This window comes from Apodemus sylvaticus, chromosome 10 (genome assembly GCF_947179515.1).
Source record: "Apodemus sylvaticus chromosome 10, mApoSyl1.1, whole genome shotgun sequence".
NCBI classification, from domain to species: domain Eukaryota; kingdom Metazoa; phylum Chordata; class Mammalia; order Rodentia; family Muridae; genus Apodemus; species Apodemus sylvaticus.
Genome location: NC_067481.1, coordinates 108,956,949 through 108,974,965, shown reverse-complemented (window position 1 = coordinate 108,974,965; position 18,017 = coordinate 108,956,949). Strand labels below are relative to the sequence as shown.

The window sequence follows — 18,017 nt, the reverse complement described above, 5'->3', positions numbered from 1 at the left end:
CATTAAGCTTGATGACCTGAGTTTAACCCTCGGAACCCACATGGTGAAAGGAGAGTTCCACAAGAGTCTGACTTGCACATGTGCCATGGTATGCATGCACTCAAACATACACACATACACTGTGTGTATGAATATGCAAAATAAAAGATACAAACTGGTAACGAATCTGTCTATTTTCCCTCCACCACAAGAGAAGAAAATAATTCAGGAAATACACCAGCATCCATGTTAGAGTGAGCCAGACCCCACTAAGTTCTTGCAAAATAATTTCGTTGTCTCCACACTTGGTACAAGGGTAGAGGGCACACAGGTGTTCTTGTGTGGCAAACAGGCACTTATCTCTTATAGACTCCTGAATGCAAATCACAAGCTCTGTCTTCATCTCTGGAAAAAACCCCAGCCTTTAAAATGAGGCTTTAAATTGAGAGTCATATCCAGAGTCATATATCCAATTACGGTGAGTTTCTCAACCAAAATTCAAAGTCTCACCCAAAAGTCTACCAGTGGGCCTTCAGGAATCACCATTCCTAATGCAGTCTATCAGAGAGGTACCACAAAACTGAACAAATACTTGTGGGCATTAATCATCACCTAGTTGTTTTTCTTGTTTCTCAAACAAAAAGAATTCATTGTGTCCAGGGTTTCCTATTGTATTCACTAATAATCAGGACAGTACGTTACAGGATTGTTCTGGAACAACAGGCAAATCGCATTACAGGAACACGAAATACACAAGCACTGGAGATTAGAGCAGTCAGCCAGGGAATCCAGCCTAGGATCATTTCAGAGAAAGCTACCTGGAGAGGGCCTAAAGTCCCAGGGCCATCCCCAGAGCTGTGGAGTCTCTCTGATTCACAGAGTAGAAGGCACTCTCTTGGTTACCAGAGTCCCGGTCATTTTCCACTGCACCCTAAACCTACAAAAAGGAACAGAAAGGACTCTCTTCTCTCTCTTGGCTTTTCCTTGTTTCCTTAAACTTCCCTGATAGCATTAAGGCAGAAAGGAACGAGGATGAGGAAAACAAAAAACAAAAAACAAACATGAAACCAGAGTAACGAGGAGGTAAAACAAACAGCGGGGAACCCCCCCAACACAAGCTGTAGGAAGTCCCTTTCTAGAGTCTAGGTTCCTACACGGTGCTCTGTGATAGTGTGTGCGCGGTAAACGGAGAGCCTACCCCCACAAAAGACGGAAAACCCCCAATTTGCTGCCTCCAGATCTGGCGTCCCCTCCCGACGGCAGAACCCCAAAGCACAGAGGCACCTCCCGCACACACCCAGCTCTCCCGGAACCTGGTCCCCAGAGTCTGAGAGCGGCGGCTACGCCGGGGCCCGGGTGGCGAATCCCCGCGTCTGCAGAGCGGGGCTCGGGCTGGGGAGCAGCTGGGTCCGTGCGTCCCGGCGTCCCCCGCACCCCCCCAGGTCCCCGGCCGCCCCGCGCCGTCCCCCGCGGCCCACCACCTTACCCAGAGCGGATCGGAGCCATCAGCCCTGCAGAAGCTGCGCAGCGCCATGCGGGCGGCCGGCGGAGCGAGGAGGCGCAGCGCCGCGCGGTTGGCCCGCGTCACCGGGATGCAGCCCCGCCCCACCCCGCCCCGCCCCGCGCGTGGGAGCGAGCTCCGCCACGAGTTGCCCTGGCCTGGGCCTGCAGGCCGCGTTTGCGGCTCCCACCCACTGCCGGTTCCTAAAGCTGACACGACGGGGGGAGAGGGGGGGAGAACCCGGGGGGGGGGGAACCCCGGGGTTGGGGGAACCCCGCACTGGGCCCTCCATACCTGGGCTTCATCCCAGGTGATCTTAACTGTACAGCTGCCCCCCAACCCCCGCTGCGGGAGAACGCTCGGTGCTTGCGTGATTTTAGGGCTTTTTCCTTCAGTTGCAGCTGGCAGGGTAAGGATGTGAACTCCCAAGAAAGGAAAGAGAACAGATGAGGAAACTGGGGCTCAGAAAGGTGAGGAAATTCGCTCAGAGCCCCTCAACGAGTAGAAGTGGAGTTCATTCGAATCAGGAGCCCTATGATTCCATCCTAAACACTGAGATCTCCATCCTAAACACGGTTTGCCACCCCTCCTCCATGGTCTGCAAAGCACCCTGGGAATTTCTCCCATTATGAGCGCAGCCATAATACTTGGTATGTGGAATTTGGGGACAGTGTTTCATATAATAACTAAGTCTGGCCTCTAAAACACGTTGTAGTAGAGGATGACCTTGAACTTGTAAGCCCCCTGCCTCCATTTAAAAAAAAAAAAACAAGACTGAGGTTTCTCCATGCAGCCCCTGGCTTTCCTGGAACTCGATTTGTTAACCAGGCTGGCATCGAACTCAGATATCCGGCTCCCAAGTGCTGGGATTAAAGGTGTGCACCACCATTCCTCCACTCTTGTTACCCCAGCCAACTGGAGTACTGACAACATGGGCTTCCTCGATGCACAGGAACCACTCTACCAACTGAGCTATGTATGCTCCTCAAAAAAATATATTTTAATTTAAAAAATAATAAAGTAAATGTGTAAGATAAAACAATTTTCGAAGGTCAACCACAAGCCAGGTCCCCCTCAGTATGAGTAAGGGTTTGGTGGTGGTGGTGGTAGTGGTGGTGGTGGTGGTGGTAGTTGTAGTTGTAGTAACAACATTTACTTTTCTGTGTGTTTGTGTGTGGGTGTGTATGTCAATGTGTTGGGTCCTGGAAGCAGAACCATGAACAAAGCAAGACCCCTGTCTCCCCTCCAAACAGGTCTGACAACAACCCAGGCATTGGTCTTCGTCTCACGCGAGGACACTGAAGCCTAGATACATACGACTACTTAACATTCATGGTTAGCTACTCAAAGCTTCATGCTCAGCAATGAACCTCAAATTTACACATGAAGTACATAATATTTTTTTTCCTATTTTCCAGGTTAGAGACCAAAACAAGAAAGCAAAAGCAGCTTGTCAAAGATCATTTACATGGTGAATGACTGAACCTAGCTTTGGAACAAGGCAGTCCTGGAAAATAATAACGTTACACCCTGTGTAAAACTGCCTCCATACTACTTAAGTAAGATACAGAGACTGAAAAGCTGGGCCAAGGTCTGAGAGTCTAAGCTTTCCAGTGACTTCAACACTTCTCTTGTTAGGTAGCTAATGCACAGTTCCCATTAGCATGCACACAAACAGCTACAGCAAATTAAAAAAAAAAAACTAAATATGAGACCCCCACAAAAGCAAAGGTTTTGGTGAGGGAGAGGGAAGGACACAGGATTTTTCTGTGGTTCTTTGGCCCAGGTTCCCCTCAGTATGAGTAAGGGTCTGGTGGTGGTAGTGGTGGTTGTAGTAACAGCATTTATTTCTATGTGTGGGGGTGGGGGTGGAAGGTATGGGGGGAGTGTGTGTGTGGGGGGGATGGGAGGGTGCGGGTAGAGGGTGAGGGTGTGTGTGTGTGTATGTAAGCTTGTACTTGTGGTGGTCCAGACAGCCTGGAAGAGTTGTTTCTCTTAAAGCCTTGTGGATTCCAGGGAGCTAACTCAAGTCATCAGGCTTGGCAGGAAATTCCTTTACCTCCTGCATGAGTTTTTAAAAGATAATTACTTTCAGGTGATAATTCTCTGTGCACTGTTACCCATATTTATTGAGCATCTACTGTATACCAGGGGTCTTGCTCAGCCCTAGCAAGCTAGCAGCTGGAGTATGTTCAAATCTGATAGACTGTAAAGTGGAGCTGTATTTTCACATGTTTTAATGATAAGGCAGCAGATCTTAATCACATACTTTCATAACTGAAAAGTGTATTTGAAACTGTTGCAAGTTCCAGGAAGGGGGAAAAGAGGGTCTAAAGGGGACCAGGCCTGCTCAGATAAAAGTCTAGAAGACTTCCTGGAAGAAAGCTTTTGAGCTAAACACAAGAATAGTTGGGATTCCAGCCTGGGCTGTGTGTCTTGAGCTGAAGAAAGTACCTATGAGAAAACTATGAAGCAGCCAAGACTGGTGCTGGACGCCCATGGTCTCGGTACTTGAGTGGCATGGAACCAGGACTGCATTAGACCCTGACACAAAACAAACAGAACAGCACTGGTGACAAAGCTTAGCTGGGTAAGTACTGCCACACAAACCTGAGAACCTGGGCTCTGGTCTCCAGCATCCATGTCAGAAAGCACCCATGTGCCAGAGCACTTCTGTAATGTTGTACCGGGGAGATGGAGACAGGCAGATCCCTAGAACTCACCAGCCAGCCAGCCTATCCCAGTTGTGAAGTCTAAATTCAGTGAGGGATGCTGTTTCAAAAAATCAATCAGAGACAGTCAGTGAGATGGCTCATCCAGCAAAGGGGGAGGAGCCAGAGTCCATGGATGGTAAATAAGTGACAAAATGCAGTACCTCTGTCCAGTGGAATGTTCTGCCTTTCCCAAAGGAAATTCTACCCCTGGCAGTGCATGGCTAAGCCTTGAGGGTGTTGTGATTTAGGAGACCCAGACGTCTTCCTGCTTCAACCTGAGGGGCTGGGATTATCATTGTGAACCATGCCTGGTGCTTTTTTACTTTTTCCATGTGAAATGTCTGTTTTATTTAAGTTGATTGCCACAGGCCCTGCCACAAAAGAGGTTGGGAGATGGGAGACTAAGGCAGACATGGTACCCAGAAAGTACAGGATATAAAGAATTCAGTATTACAGCAGGCTGCACTGGGGGGGGGGGGGGGCAGGCCCATGGAGTGCAACTCCCCTCATAGCCTCAGAGTAAAATCTCACCACTTCCTCCTTGGTGTTCCCCTGGGCTGGGCCAAACCATTTCTGGATGCACTGACCACTCCCTAGGCTGTAGCTGCTGACCTTGTAGGAATAACAGCAGATTTTCTGCATTGGGCTGAAGGAATAGAGAACTAATAAGTGGAAGGGTGGCAGGCAGCTCCTGCAGGACACCAACTGTGCCCTGAGGTCCTGTTCCAGACTATGTCCATGAAGGTGAAGGAGATACTGACAGTCCTTTTGCACAGAGACACATCAAGGGTCAGCTCTTTGTACCAGCTCCTGTCTTCCTGCTGATCCAGGATCCCAAGTTAGAGGAGCATTCACAGACACACACGTCTCGGACAAATTATCGTTTGCACTTGATGACTTCCCAACACAGGGATCTAGTTAGTTGAATTGGTCTGGGTAGAAAATGTTCTTGTGAGAGCTGGCTGGTGTTTGTGTAGAAACACCAGATCTTCCAGAGACTGCACTGCTCATGTACATTGGTCTTGATTTTCCTCATGGTGATTAGTGTAAACACTGAGTTCAGTCCTGACCAGAGTAGTCCTGGAATGTACAACCGGCATGGCCACCGATACCAGAAGGAGCAGCAGCTGTGTTGTCAGTGGGTAAGATGTCACAGCTCTCTATCTCCAAGGGGAAAGGGAAATCAGTCTGGCCTGAGCATTAAGGATGTTCAGTAGCTCCTGGAGGTGGGAGTTGGGGATATATATAATCTGGTCGTAGTTTAGCCTTAGATTGGCTGAGCTCTGATCTGGGCTTCTAGCTCCACCTCTGGATTCTCTGAACTTCAGGTTCACAGAAGGCCTTTCCAGTTCTGCACATTCTTCAACATCTGGAAGTACCATATGGTCTTTGATGACTGTTGGGTATGTGTATGGCCCCAGAGAAAGTCTCAAAGTTAAATATAGGCACAGGAGTTACCAGCTTGTGTGTCTTGGTAGAAGTTTAGGGGAGAAAAAGATCAATAGTGAAGAGAAGAAAAGTGGAGGACAGGAGAGGAGGTGAAAGAGTAGGAGGAGAAAGAGGAAGCCAATGGCAGACTTTTCACATGCTAGGGATCCAAACTCACGTTTCTTTAGCTCCAATCCTAGAACTGCCTTGCCAATTCACAGTCCCTACCTTCACCCCACCATCATCATCACCCACTCCCTACTCCCTCACTCTCCATCCCCTCCACCCCACCCTGACCCTGACCCCTGCAACTTCCGCTTAAGAGTAAGACTGCAGTACTGGTCTGTAGCAGACTCATTGCACACAATGGCTTCCAGGTCCACCGATGTTATCTATTATGGAAATAACCCCTCAGGCTCATATTTTGAATGCTTGGACCCTAGCTACTAGTGCCATATTCTTGAAACTGGCTGGGTGTGGTGGCACACGCCTTTAGTCCCAGCACTTCAGAGACACAGGCTGGAGAATCTCTATGAAGTCCAGGCTAGCATGGTCTATATGTGAGTTCCAAACCAGCCAGGGCTCACTACTCAGTGAGACCATGTCTAAAAATAATAATAAAAGTAATTTATTATTTTCTGAGTAAATTGAGTGATTTATTAATTTTTCCAAGATCGTGGAGATTTGAGGAGGTAGAGCTGTACTGAGAGAAATAAGTCACCAGAAAAGGACCGTCCCGGGGTATATTACCCCTCTAGGATACGAACAGCTGTTCTACTTCCACCTTTGAATGAGCCCTCTGAAATCCTGAGCTAAAATAAACTCTTCTGCCTGGAGAGATGGTTCAGTAGGTAAGAGCAGCAGCTGCTCTTCCAGAGTACCTGGGTTCAATTCCCAGTTCCCACCTGGAGGCTAACAACCATCTGTAACTGTAGTTCCAGGGTATCAGGAGCCCTTTTCTGACTTCTGTGAATACCAAGCATTCAGGTGATACACAATACATACATGCAAGGATAATAATCATGAAAATAAATTAATCTAAAAATAAAAAAATCTTTCTCCTACGATTGTTTATATCAGGTAGTTTGGTTGCAGAAGAAAAAGAAAAAGCACATTATTATTCTTTTTAAAGATTTATTTTTTATATATAAGTGCACTGTAGTTGTCCTAAGACACACCAGAAGAGGGCATCAGATCTCATTACAGATGTTTGTGAGCCACCATGTGATTGCTGGGATTTGAACTCAGTGACCTCTGGAAGAGCAGCCACTGCTCTTAACCACTGAGCCATCTCTCCAGTCCACATATTTTATCATAAGTGACAGGATTTCATTCTTTTTATGGATGAATAGCTCACTGTGTATACACACTGTATTTTCCATCCACTGATGGGCACCTAGTCCAATTCTGTATCTTGAACTAGTACAGCAATGGATGCAGGAAACCAGATGTCTCTTTCATAGTTACAGCCCCAGCCATTAAAAGCAGCAAATGCATTTAATCAAGCTCTCCTGCAGTCAGGTATACTTCCCTGTATACTACTCTGGTTTTAGAAAAAAAAAAAACTAGATATGAAAGAGACGTCATGACCAGTACAAAATAAACAACACTGTAGCTAATGTTCCCTGGATTCTAGGTCTGGCATGGTCTCATGTGCTTCCTGCTCCATACACCAATCTGTAAGGAGGTGTACCCTGGCACTGCACATAGGAAGCAGAGGCCAAGAAGAGTTGGTGAGTTTCCTTCTTGTAACTGAGGAGTTTATAAAATGCCATAGACAGTAAGACTCTCATCACCATCACTACTACTGACAGAGTCTCCTGAGTCCTCCTTTAGTCCCACCCTCACTGTCCGAGGAAAGCTCAGAAGAGAGCGCCTAGCTCAAGACCCTGAAGCTGAGTAAGATTTGGAGCCTCCCGTGATCCCAGCACTTGGGAGGCAGAGGCAGGGGCTGGGGGCTTTCAGGCCAGCCTAGAATACACAGTAAGACCCTGTAAAGATGAAAAAGGAAAGAGGTAGAGGGACTAGAAGGAAGAAGGAAAGGAAGGAAGGAGAGAGAGGGGGGGAGAGAAAAAAAAGGAGAACCGAGAAGAGGAAGAAAAAGAAGAGAACACAAGAATAGGATGAAGGAGAAAGAAGAAAAGAATTGTTTTATTTTCCTTCAATCAGCACTCTATGTCTTCTATACTTTTCTGTACTTGTAACCCTTCCTTTGCTGTCTGTGGCCTCTTAAACCAGACTGCAAGCGTCATGCTTCAGGCCTCTACCACCTCTCTCCTGAAGCCCTGCATCTGCCTTCTCTTAAGTCTCCCAGTTCCCCAATCTCCTCACCACAGTCTGAGCCCCTCTATAGCATCTAGAGGGATCCTAAGAAAGCAAGAAAGTATCAAGCCACTATGACCACCCATAATCCTTTGAAGAAATACCAGTGAGGAAATGACTCAGCAATCCCAGTTGCAGGAGCATGCCCAGAAATAAGTGTGGGCAGAAATGTGTACACTCATTCTACATCAGCATATTTCTCCAGAGCAAAAGGGGAAGCCAGCAGTGAGTGGCTATAGATGGTAAATAGACAATGAAATGGAGCATCTATGAGCAATGGAACCACACAGGAAAAGGGAATGCTGACTATGCCATGACATGGATGAACCTTGATGACATCGTACCAATCAAAATAAGACAGTTATGTCTTCAGGGAAATGGATGGAGCCAGAGTGCATCACACTGAATAAAATAAGCCAGATGTAGATGGACAAATGATGCATGTTTTGTCTTCTATGTGAAGTCTAGTTTTTAAAAACTATATATGACATAAAAGTAGAAGATGGGTGGTGTATGGAAAGAGGAAAGGTGTCAGCAGAAGAGAAGAGGCAGAGGCCAGAAAGGCTAATGTGCTAAGTTAACAAGACTGCCTGCTCTTGCATAGTGACCGACTGTGGTTTCCAACACCCATGTCAGTTAGCCACAATGGCTTGTAACTCCAACTCCCAGGAATCTGACACCTTCTCTGGCCCCTGAGGGTATCTGCACATATGTATATCCATACAGAGACATAAATTAAAAAATATTTTAAAAGGTAGTGCAGTGTGTGAATGAATATGATCAAACACCATCGAAGTCCATGTATGTATGAAAATACATAATATTTTCTCCCTTCTAGCCCACCACTCACCAGAGGTAGTGGAAAGGAAAGGTTACTAGGGCAAAGGAGGGTGTGGACCTGTGTAGAAACAGTTCTTTGAGAAGGATCCAATCAGCATTGTCAGGATAATAGCTGTTCAGTTCACACAAACCAGTAGTTCTATTCACTCACCAATACCAATCACTAATCAGGAACAGCAGTTCTATCCAGAAGAAACCATGAGTCTCTGCCGATTGGACCAGCCTAAGTCTGCAGAAGTGGCAAGAAGCCACTGAAATACCACCAGAAGTTGTTTGGTACATTTCGCTCTACAAAGTCACAACAAATGATGATTTGCAAAGAGTGGCAAAGTGAACCAGTACCACACAGTGTTGTCCATTCAGATATATTTATACCCTTTCCAAATATCACATGTTCTCTCAAATATCTGCTCTAGCAAAACCCTTTTCCATGTCCCTTTTCCGGGCAGCTTCCAGAAAAACACCATATGTTTGTCCTCAGCAAAACATCCTCTCATAAGACAGTTTCCAGAAAAATATCACATGACACAACTGAGTCTCCAAAGAAACCAGAAATTTCTACTTCAGGTAGAAGAGCATTTACCTACCCATGCACAAGTCCATAGATTCAATTCCTAGCACCAAAAGAAAGCAAACAAATGGTCTGATGAGATGGTTCAGAAAGTAAAAGTGCTCGCCACACAAGCCTGATGCCCTGCAGTCTACACCCAGAACCCATCTAAAAAAACCAATGTGCTGTTCAAGCCACCTTTCCTGAGTAAGTGTAGCTACCACCCCTCATCGAAGAAGCTCTCTTTACAGTAAACAGAAAATAACAACTAGAGACAATGCAGAGATAGATTGTGGGAAGCATACCCCAGTGAATGTATCTATAATAATAGCTCCTGTATCCATGGCTCAAGCAACCAACAATTGCCAGGAAAAGAATTATCATCTCTTCCTAGGGATGAGCCTCTTTATCGGTTGTCCATTAAGAGTAGTCAGCCCTGAAACAATACATACATACAACAGAAACTGACTCAACTCAAATGTGTCGTGTCTACACGTTTTTGTCCATGCACATACATACACACACACACACACACACACACACACACACACACACATACATATATACTGTTAAAGCCTAGGGAACTGTTATGTGGCTAGCCTGTCATTTTGTGCTCTTACTAATATTACAAAGAAATTTTTTCATATGTTGTTTCTGTTGTTACTAGGAAACTTTCACATGCCCAAGTTGATTAAATTTTCTGTTACATTCTGTGCCCTTGGAAACCAATCATGATAGAAGTCAGTAGAACTGCTTTGTATAGTGGACTACAATAAGCTTGGACCTGAACCAACCTCCCAGAAGCACTTTCTTCACCTGAGTGTATGCTTTTATGGTATTTGCTTTATAAGCTACCCCTGGGATGGACCCCAACATTAGAGAGATACCTATACCAATATAAAAACTATTTAGAACAAGACTTTCATTTTGAGTAGTGGTCAAGTAAAGGTTAAATTCCCAAAATCTCCCTGGGCAAAAATAAACATGTACATGCATAATTGACATCCTGGTTGGCAAGTTAGGACATGAATGTTAGACAAGACAAGCCTGCCACAATTGAATACCCCAACCAACGGGAACAGGATAAATGTACAGCAAAGACATGTTCCTAAGAAAGTCCCTATCCTTCATTCCTGATTGACACAGGATGTTTGTATATTTTAGGCTTAAAAATCCTGTAGGATCTTAGAACGTCAAGGTTCAATTCCTTTATCTGGACTGTGGCCCTGGTCAATCAGTCCTGAGGCATATGCTCAATAAACTATCCCTGCCTGACTGAGATGTGCGTCCCTGTGGTTTGTGAGGCAATTTCTGGACCCCAACACATACATACACAAATACATACATACATACACAAATACATACATACATACATACATACATACATACATACAATTATGGTGATGATTTCATTAAAAACAGTCATAAAAGAAAATATATTTCATGAATCCACATTTTTTGTGGTTCCTAGACTGAAAACACTCAGAGACAGAAAGTTTGGGGATGCTACAAAAGACTATAGTCATTAATAGGAACTAAATTTCTATAGATAGGTGATGGGAAAAGTTCTGGAGATAGGTGATAGTGTGGAATTCTGTTCTCTGGGCATAGAATGACTGTTGTCCATTTAAAATCAGTACAGCTGTGACCACCAGGGAAGACAGTCATCAGTCTGAATATACTGATTCCCTCATGGAATGAGTCAGAACTCAGTAGCTGCAAGAGTTTGGCATGAATCCCCCCATTCCCAGGACATACAAGGAGTTAGGGTTGTAGTGCATGGGGAGGGTCTCATGAGGCTCTGGTCTTTCCTGGGATATACAGGTAATTAATGTTTGCTGGAGGAGATGGCCTCTTCAGTGGCATAGCTAGCTGCTCGTGGTCTTGTAAGTAATCCCAATATATTTACTGTTCACTAAGCTAAACTCATGTGGAATGGTTTCTTTGGTCTCTCTTCAGTGTCCATTTAAGGAGGAATAGATGTGCATTCATATACTGCCAGGAATTGTACAACATTAGGTGGCAATATAAATTTACTTAAGGGGGCTGGAGAGATGGCTCAGCAGTTAAGAGCAGTGACTGCTCTTCCAAAAGTTCTGAGTTCGAATCCCAGCAACCACATGGTGGCTCACAACCATTCTTAATGAGATCTGACGCCCTCTTCTGAGGTGTCTGAAGACAATTACAGTGTACTTACAAATATAATAAATAAATAAATAAATCTTTAAAAAATGAATTTACTTAAGAACCTTTGAATTGGTTAAAATGATACATTATTCATATGTGTATGTCACCACAATAAACTAATACAACAAGGAGGTTGATGGAGTATGGGAGAGGAACCCCTCACCTCTGGGACCTAGTTTCCATTTTGCACTACCTTAAAGACCAGAATTGCCATACAACCAACAAAATCCACTCTGTAGATTGCCTTCATGGAGAAGGTACTCCCTTCTCTGAGAGACAGGTAGGTATTAAAACATTGAGAGAACCTCTCTTACCTACAAAACTTAGGCAGCCTCTAAGTTCAACTTTGTCATCAGTCCTTGCTCATAGTAAACCTATACAATGAGAACTCCATGGGCCCTTTTGACCTGTTTTATGTAGCTGCTTGTATTATGAATGCTAATTATGTTCCCAAAAACTGTTTGCATAAGTGGGTCTACATGTAGCTTCTGGGAACCTGCCCCAGTTGCTTCTGATTGGTAAATTAAGATGTCAGCAACCAATTAGCTGGGAAGGACAGACAAAGGTAGGATTTTAGGATTCCTGGGCTTGGGACCAGGAGGAGGAAAAGGAGAAGAGGGAGATCAACATGCCAAGAAAATGTGGCCCAGACAGCTGACTAAGAGCAGCCAAGAAGGAACACAGAAATTAGTAACTTGTAACTTAGAATTATCAGTGGGAGGTAGATTCTAGCAGCATGGAGGCTACGCAGTGTCCCAGCTATTGTGCTGCTTAAGGCATGTTAAAATATAAAGGTTGTGTGTGTGTGTGTGTGTGTGTGTGTGTGTCTTTCATTCGGGAACATAAACTATTAAGAGAGGTAACAACCACACACATAATTATGATTATAATTATTTATAACCATAAATAATTCAACACTTTTATCAGGGTTCCTTTTGTAGCTATGAACTGGAACACCTGCACCTCATAAAAGACCTCGCTGTCTCACCTGCTAGAGGAAACTGAAAATAAACAGCTACAACAAACACTTTTCCTTGATCTTGTCAAGCTGGACAGAGATGACATCCTCTGAGCAAGGCAACTTTAAAAGTCACCAAAATCACATATATACATATTGTTGAGATACCTCAGTGGAACTTTCTTTTAAAGAGTTCATATTTGTTCAAGTGTGTACTAATGTCTCTTTTTTATATGTGTGTGAGTATATATGTGTGGGGGTAGATTGTGTATGTGGTATAGACACTTGAATGCATGTACATGCACATACCTGTATATACACATGTGGGAGGCCAGAGCACAAGTATCTTCTATCATCCAGGTGGTGGTAACAAATGCTAGCACTTGGAAGGGCAGAGGCAGGTGAATCTCTGAGTTCAAGACCAGCCTGGTCTATAGAGTGAGTTCCAAGACAGCCAGAATTACACAGAGAAACTCTGTCCCAAATATCCAAAACAAACAAACAAAAACAAATGTCTTCTATTATTATTTACCCAATTGCCCTGAGACAAGTCCCTCATTGAATATGAAGCTTGCTAATTGGGTTTGTTATTCTGGCTGGTCAGAGAGCTCAAAAGATCTGCCTGTTTCCATCTACCAGTGCTGGGGCTATAAGGACACATGGCCTTATCCATATTTTTACATTTCTAGTGTGGATTCAAACTAAGGTCTTCATGCAAAAATGTTCTTAGCTGCTGTACTATCTCCTGTATCTCTTTCCTTTCTTTCCTTCCTTCCTTTCTGTCCCTTCTCTCTTTCTCCCCAACCCCCTTAAACTTGGATTCTCATACAAGCTAGGTAAGCAATTCTACCAGCACTCTTAACCACTGCACCATCTTTCCAGACCCTTGTTTTTGCTTTTGCATCAGCATTTTATCATGTAGCTAATATAGCTAAGGTCGATATATAGCCCAGGCTGGTATGGGATTTGTTATCCTCCTGCTCCTCCCTCCTGAGCGCTGGGATTACAGGCATGAGCCACCCTGTCATTTAAATAAATCTGTGTGGTATAAATGTGAAATGTTCCTTACAAGCTGTGTTTGAACACTTGGTCTACAGCTGGTGGCAGGCACCGTTCTGAAAGGTTATAGAATCTTCAGAATCTGGGACCCAGGTGGAGGAAGTAGATCAGTGTGGGGAGCCGTGAGCTTTATAGCTCTTTGTTACTCCCTGTTTGTTCCTGTTTTCTGACTGCCAACCTTATATAACTATGTACTCATGAGACCATGGAATGTAACAAAGGAAGGAGGAAGAGAGAGACAGTTGGTGTAACCAAAGTTTTATTTCGCATGGTTTCATTTCGTTTTGTTTTGGTGGAGGAATAAAAGAATGAGATGCACATGGTGGTACGTGCCTCCAATCCCAGTACTTTGAAGGCAGAAGGATCAGGGGGTGAAAAATGAAATGAAGATATGTCACACAATTAAGTGCAGAATTGACATGATCAACTTGCCTACTTTTAAGAAAAACCTGCCCTGACACACCCAGGATCTGTCCATCCTCTATGTAGGACGATATTTTCAGAAGACACTTCTCTCCTCCCACTTGTAGGTCCAGGGGTCAAACTCCAGTTGTCTGGTTCAGTGGCCACCTCACCAGCCCTAATCATATATTTTGAAATACCTCCAGAAACTGTCACTTATTGTCTACTAATGTTTAGTTCATCATTAGAATCCACACTAGCCCATGCCATTTTTGCCTGGGGAATGTCTAGTTCTCATGCATGAGCTGTATAGTTATACATGCCTCAAATTTAATTTAACATCTGTTCAAGAGAAGCAATAAACAGACAATACTGAACACATACAGAAAGAGGGAAAGAAGGAAGAGGTTAGAGAGGCCCAGTGACATGCTGGAGACATTCACATGGCAACAGATGATAAGAATCTTGGATGCAGCTGGGCATGGTGGTACACCCCTTGAATCTCAGCAGTTGGGATGCAGGAGAATCTCTAAGTTTAAGGCCATTCTGGTCCACAGTGTGCATTCCAGTACAGCCAGTGTGATACAGAAAAAACAATGTTTGAAAAAAAAAAGAAAGTAAGGAAGAATGGAAGAAAGAAAGAAAGGAAGAAAGAAAGGAAGAAAGAAAGAAAGAAAGAAAGAAAGAAAGAAAGAAAGAAAGAAAGAAAGAAAGAAAGAAAGAAAGAGAATTATAGAGGCTAGAAACAAATACAAACCAGCATGATTTGTTTCCTGTATCTAACATGTCCAGTGGCAGACTTGACTTTAGTCACAAGCCAGAAGCTCAATAGTCTCCAGCATTCAATTCTCCTTTTGCCTTTGTTGGGTGAATTCTTGACAAGTTTTTGGTTTTGTTTCTGTGGTTTTGTTGTTGTTGTTGTTGGTGGTGGTGGTGTTTTGAGCTGTCCAATGTAGGTTCTAGGCACTGAATGATGATCTTTTATAAGAGAAACAATTGTTCTTAATCACAGCCCTAATTATTATATGCATGTATACCTGTATGTATATATGTATGTATGTATACATGTATGTATGTTTATGTGTATGTATGTATGTACTATGATGTATGTATGTATGTATGTTCCCAATTAAGGAAGTCAGGACCTTAAAGAAATCAAGCTATATATCCAAATCCTCGGCAAAGTTTATTAACACGTGGGTTTGGACTTAACATATTGGTTTTATTGCTACCTTCCCAATTGGCCTGTGTGCTAACCATTTTATACCAACTTGATACAGCTATAGTCATTTGAGGAAAACAAAAACAACAACAAACAACAAAGCATAACCCAACTGGGAAAGTTCCCACACCATTTTGGCCAGTAAGCAAGCCTATGGAGGAGTTTCTTCATTGATAATTGATGTGATGACCCAGCTCATTGTGTATCTCTAGTTTTGTCCTGTGTGCTATATAAAAGCAGGGTGACAATCAATGACTGGCCCGGCTTGAGACCCATGATGTGAGAGAGAGCCCACCCAGCAGCTCATGGCATTACGTGGAGCCCGGGGAATCTTATGGAAGAGGAAGAATCAAAGGAACCAGAGGGGTCAAGTATACCACAAAAAAAATCTATAGAATCAACTAACCTGGGCCCATAGGGGCTCACGGAGACTAAGAATTTAATAATAATAAAAAGGAAAAGAAGGAAAGAGGGAGGGAGGGAGAGAGAGAGAGAGAGCAGGCTGAGCAAGCTTCATTGCTCATGGCCTATGAAGCAGTTCTTGCCTCCAGAATCCTGCCTTGACTCCCCTCAGTGATGGACTGTTACGTGGAAGTGTAGGATGAAGTAAATCTTCTTCTCCCTAAGGTGCTTTTGGATATGGTCTCTTTGTAACAATAGAAACCCTGACTAAGCCAGCCTGTGAGCACTTCATTCCAGAATTCTTGGTATCTAACAATCTGCTAATCTAGAAAGATTTTGGTGCCAGGAACAGGGAGAGGGACAATAGAGGAGAGGAGTGGCACAGGATGAGGCTTGCTATCATATGCTGTGTGTCCTGTGTACCATGTAAGTGCTGTTCATGTATTGACCAACTTGATACCATATCATCATCCCAAGAGATAGGTACCATTCAAGGGGCCTGTCTCTTTCTGAGACCCAGTCTAGCTATATTATCTAGTCTAGGCCGATCTCAGATCCAGTCCACTAGCCTCCACCTTACCAGTGCTAACATTAGAGGCATGCGCTTCATTCCTGACTCCATCTTTTTTTGATAGTTGCTGATATCAAAGTTCAGTGGAAGGACCATTTTGCTGAAAGCCACAGAATGATCAGGATTGTCACCCAGCCTTTTATGATCACAGAGTTTGTACAAAGAGGGCTCTGCAGCTGGGCAGCTGGGTTCCTTGGGAAGCCAGGGCTCCATGGGGGTTCCCACAAGAATGTATTTGTTCAGAGACAGAGTCTCATGTAACCCATTCAGGTGAAGCTCTAGCTGCTTGACGTTCTGGTTCTCCAACTTCTACTTCTAAAGTGGAAGATATAACATCACAGGACTGTGTGTATCTCTACTACTCCATTTTTAGGGAAGGCTGAGGATCAAACCAAGGGCCTCTGGTATGCCAGAGCAGTTTTTTCCCCACTGGGCTATACCCCAAGCTCAAGGAAGGAAAATTCTTATTGGGTCAAAGGCCAGGAAAGTTTGAAGAAACTTTAAAGAAGGGTAAATCAATTTTACTTAGCATGAAAAAGTTCTTACTCTGTTCATCCCAATCACTATACTATAAGAAGGTAATGATAGGTTATGTGAAATGAGCCCATTCAAACCAGATTAATATATTTTGTTTTGGGGTTTTTTGGATTTGGTTTTTTTCGAGACAGGGTTTCTCTGTGTAGCCCTGGCTGTCCTGGAACTTACTCTGTAGACCAGGCTGGCCTCAAACTCAGAAATCCGCCTGCCTCTGCCTCCCAAGTGCTGGGATTACAGGCGTGTGCCACCACCACCCGGCACAGATTAAAGGCAGGTTTATTGACATGTTATTCTCAAATAGGTGAGTTCACTGGCCCCTAGGAAGGAGGCCAGGAAAGTTGTCATAGGGAGGAGTGGAGGTGGGAATGGGGCACTGACACAGAGAGTAAAAAGAAGAGAGAGGAGGAGGAAAGGACAAAGAGGAGAAGGAGACAGAGAGCCTTAGAAGTTCAAGGTTGGGGGCAGGGTATGCCATGGAGGGGCTAAGGGATGCTAGAAGAACCTGGAGGCTAGTCTGCTTTGGTATGTAAAATACATACCTCAGTCCCTTGTCCAAACATGCATGTAGAAAGAAGCCCAAGGGGAATTACCTTTGCCATGAGCTTTATGAGGAGAGCTTATCATAGGAAGCCTTGATTGAGGTCTTAGGGTGGACTAATGTTGACATGTATAGTATCATAGGAGGTCCTGAAGAGATACAGACCGTTCAGTTTCCAGACTATCAGGAGAGATATCACACCATGACCACGCTGGCTGGGGCTTTGAAGAAAGAATTCCTTCCCTTCAATGCTAGATGACAAAAGGAGTTTCTGAGTCTTACAGTTTTTGAGGGAAGCAAGGACAAACTTTGGACCATGTGATCTAGCCTGGCTTATGTCCTAGGAATCACAGGCAGGAAGCCATTAGATAAAACTGAAGTTATAACTCAAGGCTGTTCTTGTTCTAAGAATCAGGGAGGTTAGGCATGCACACAGCTGCCTGTGGAAAGGTGCAAATTGAACATTTTTGAAGAGCCATAAGACCACGGCACAGTTTATCAACTCCATCCAGAAAAAGAGGTTCCAGGGGTAGCTCAGCCTGATTTCTGGGAAAGTCTGTGATCTAACACATGGCTAAGATATGTGTAGTCTAGCTGGCATCAGTCATATTGTTTGGGTCCAACTGTAGCCTTGAATGCGTCCTCCTAATCTTCTGAAGCTTGCTATCCTTGTCTTACCCACCAATCTCCTAGGTCTTGTGAGAATGAAATGGAACGATCCACATAACATGTTTCCTATGAGCTCTTTGAAACTAACATCTACAACTTTTCCAATATTGCAAATAAAGACAGAGTTATTTTCTTCAT

The 18,017-nt window shown here is 44.1% G+C and overlaps 1 protein-coding gene across 2 annotated transcripts in view; it reads right to left on the bottom strand.

The window, feature by feature from the left end:
* The window catches only part of Abcc1 (ATP binding cassette subfamily C member 1), a 107,367-nt gene extending 105,810 nt beyond the window's left edge, over nucleotides 1-1,557 (bottom strand). For both annotated transcript variants that reach the window (XM_052194312.1, XM_052194314.1), the window contains exon 1: nucleotides 1,466-1,557. In XM_052194312.1, the coding sequence (XP_052050272.1) occupies nucleotides 1,466-1,513 (48 nt within the window). In that variant the 5' untranslated portion in view covers nucleotides 1,514-1,557. The remainder of the gene's footprint in view (nucleotides 1-1,465) is intronic.
* Between the last annotated feature and the right edge of the window lie 16,460 nt (nucleotides 1,558-18,017).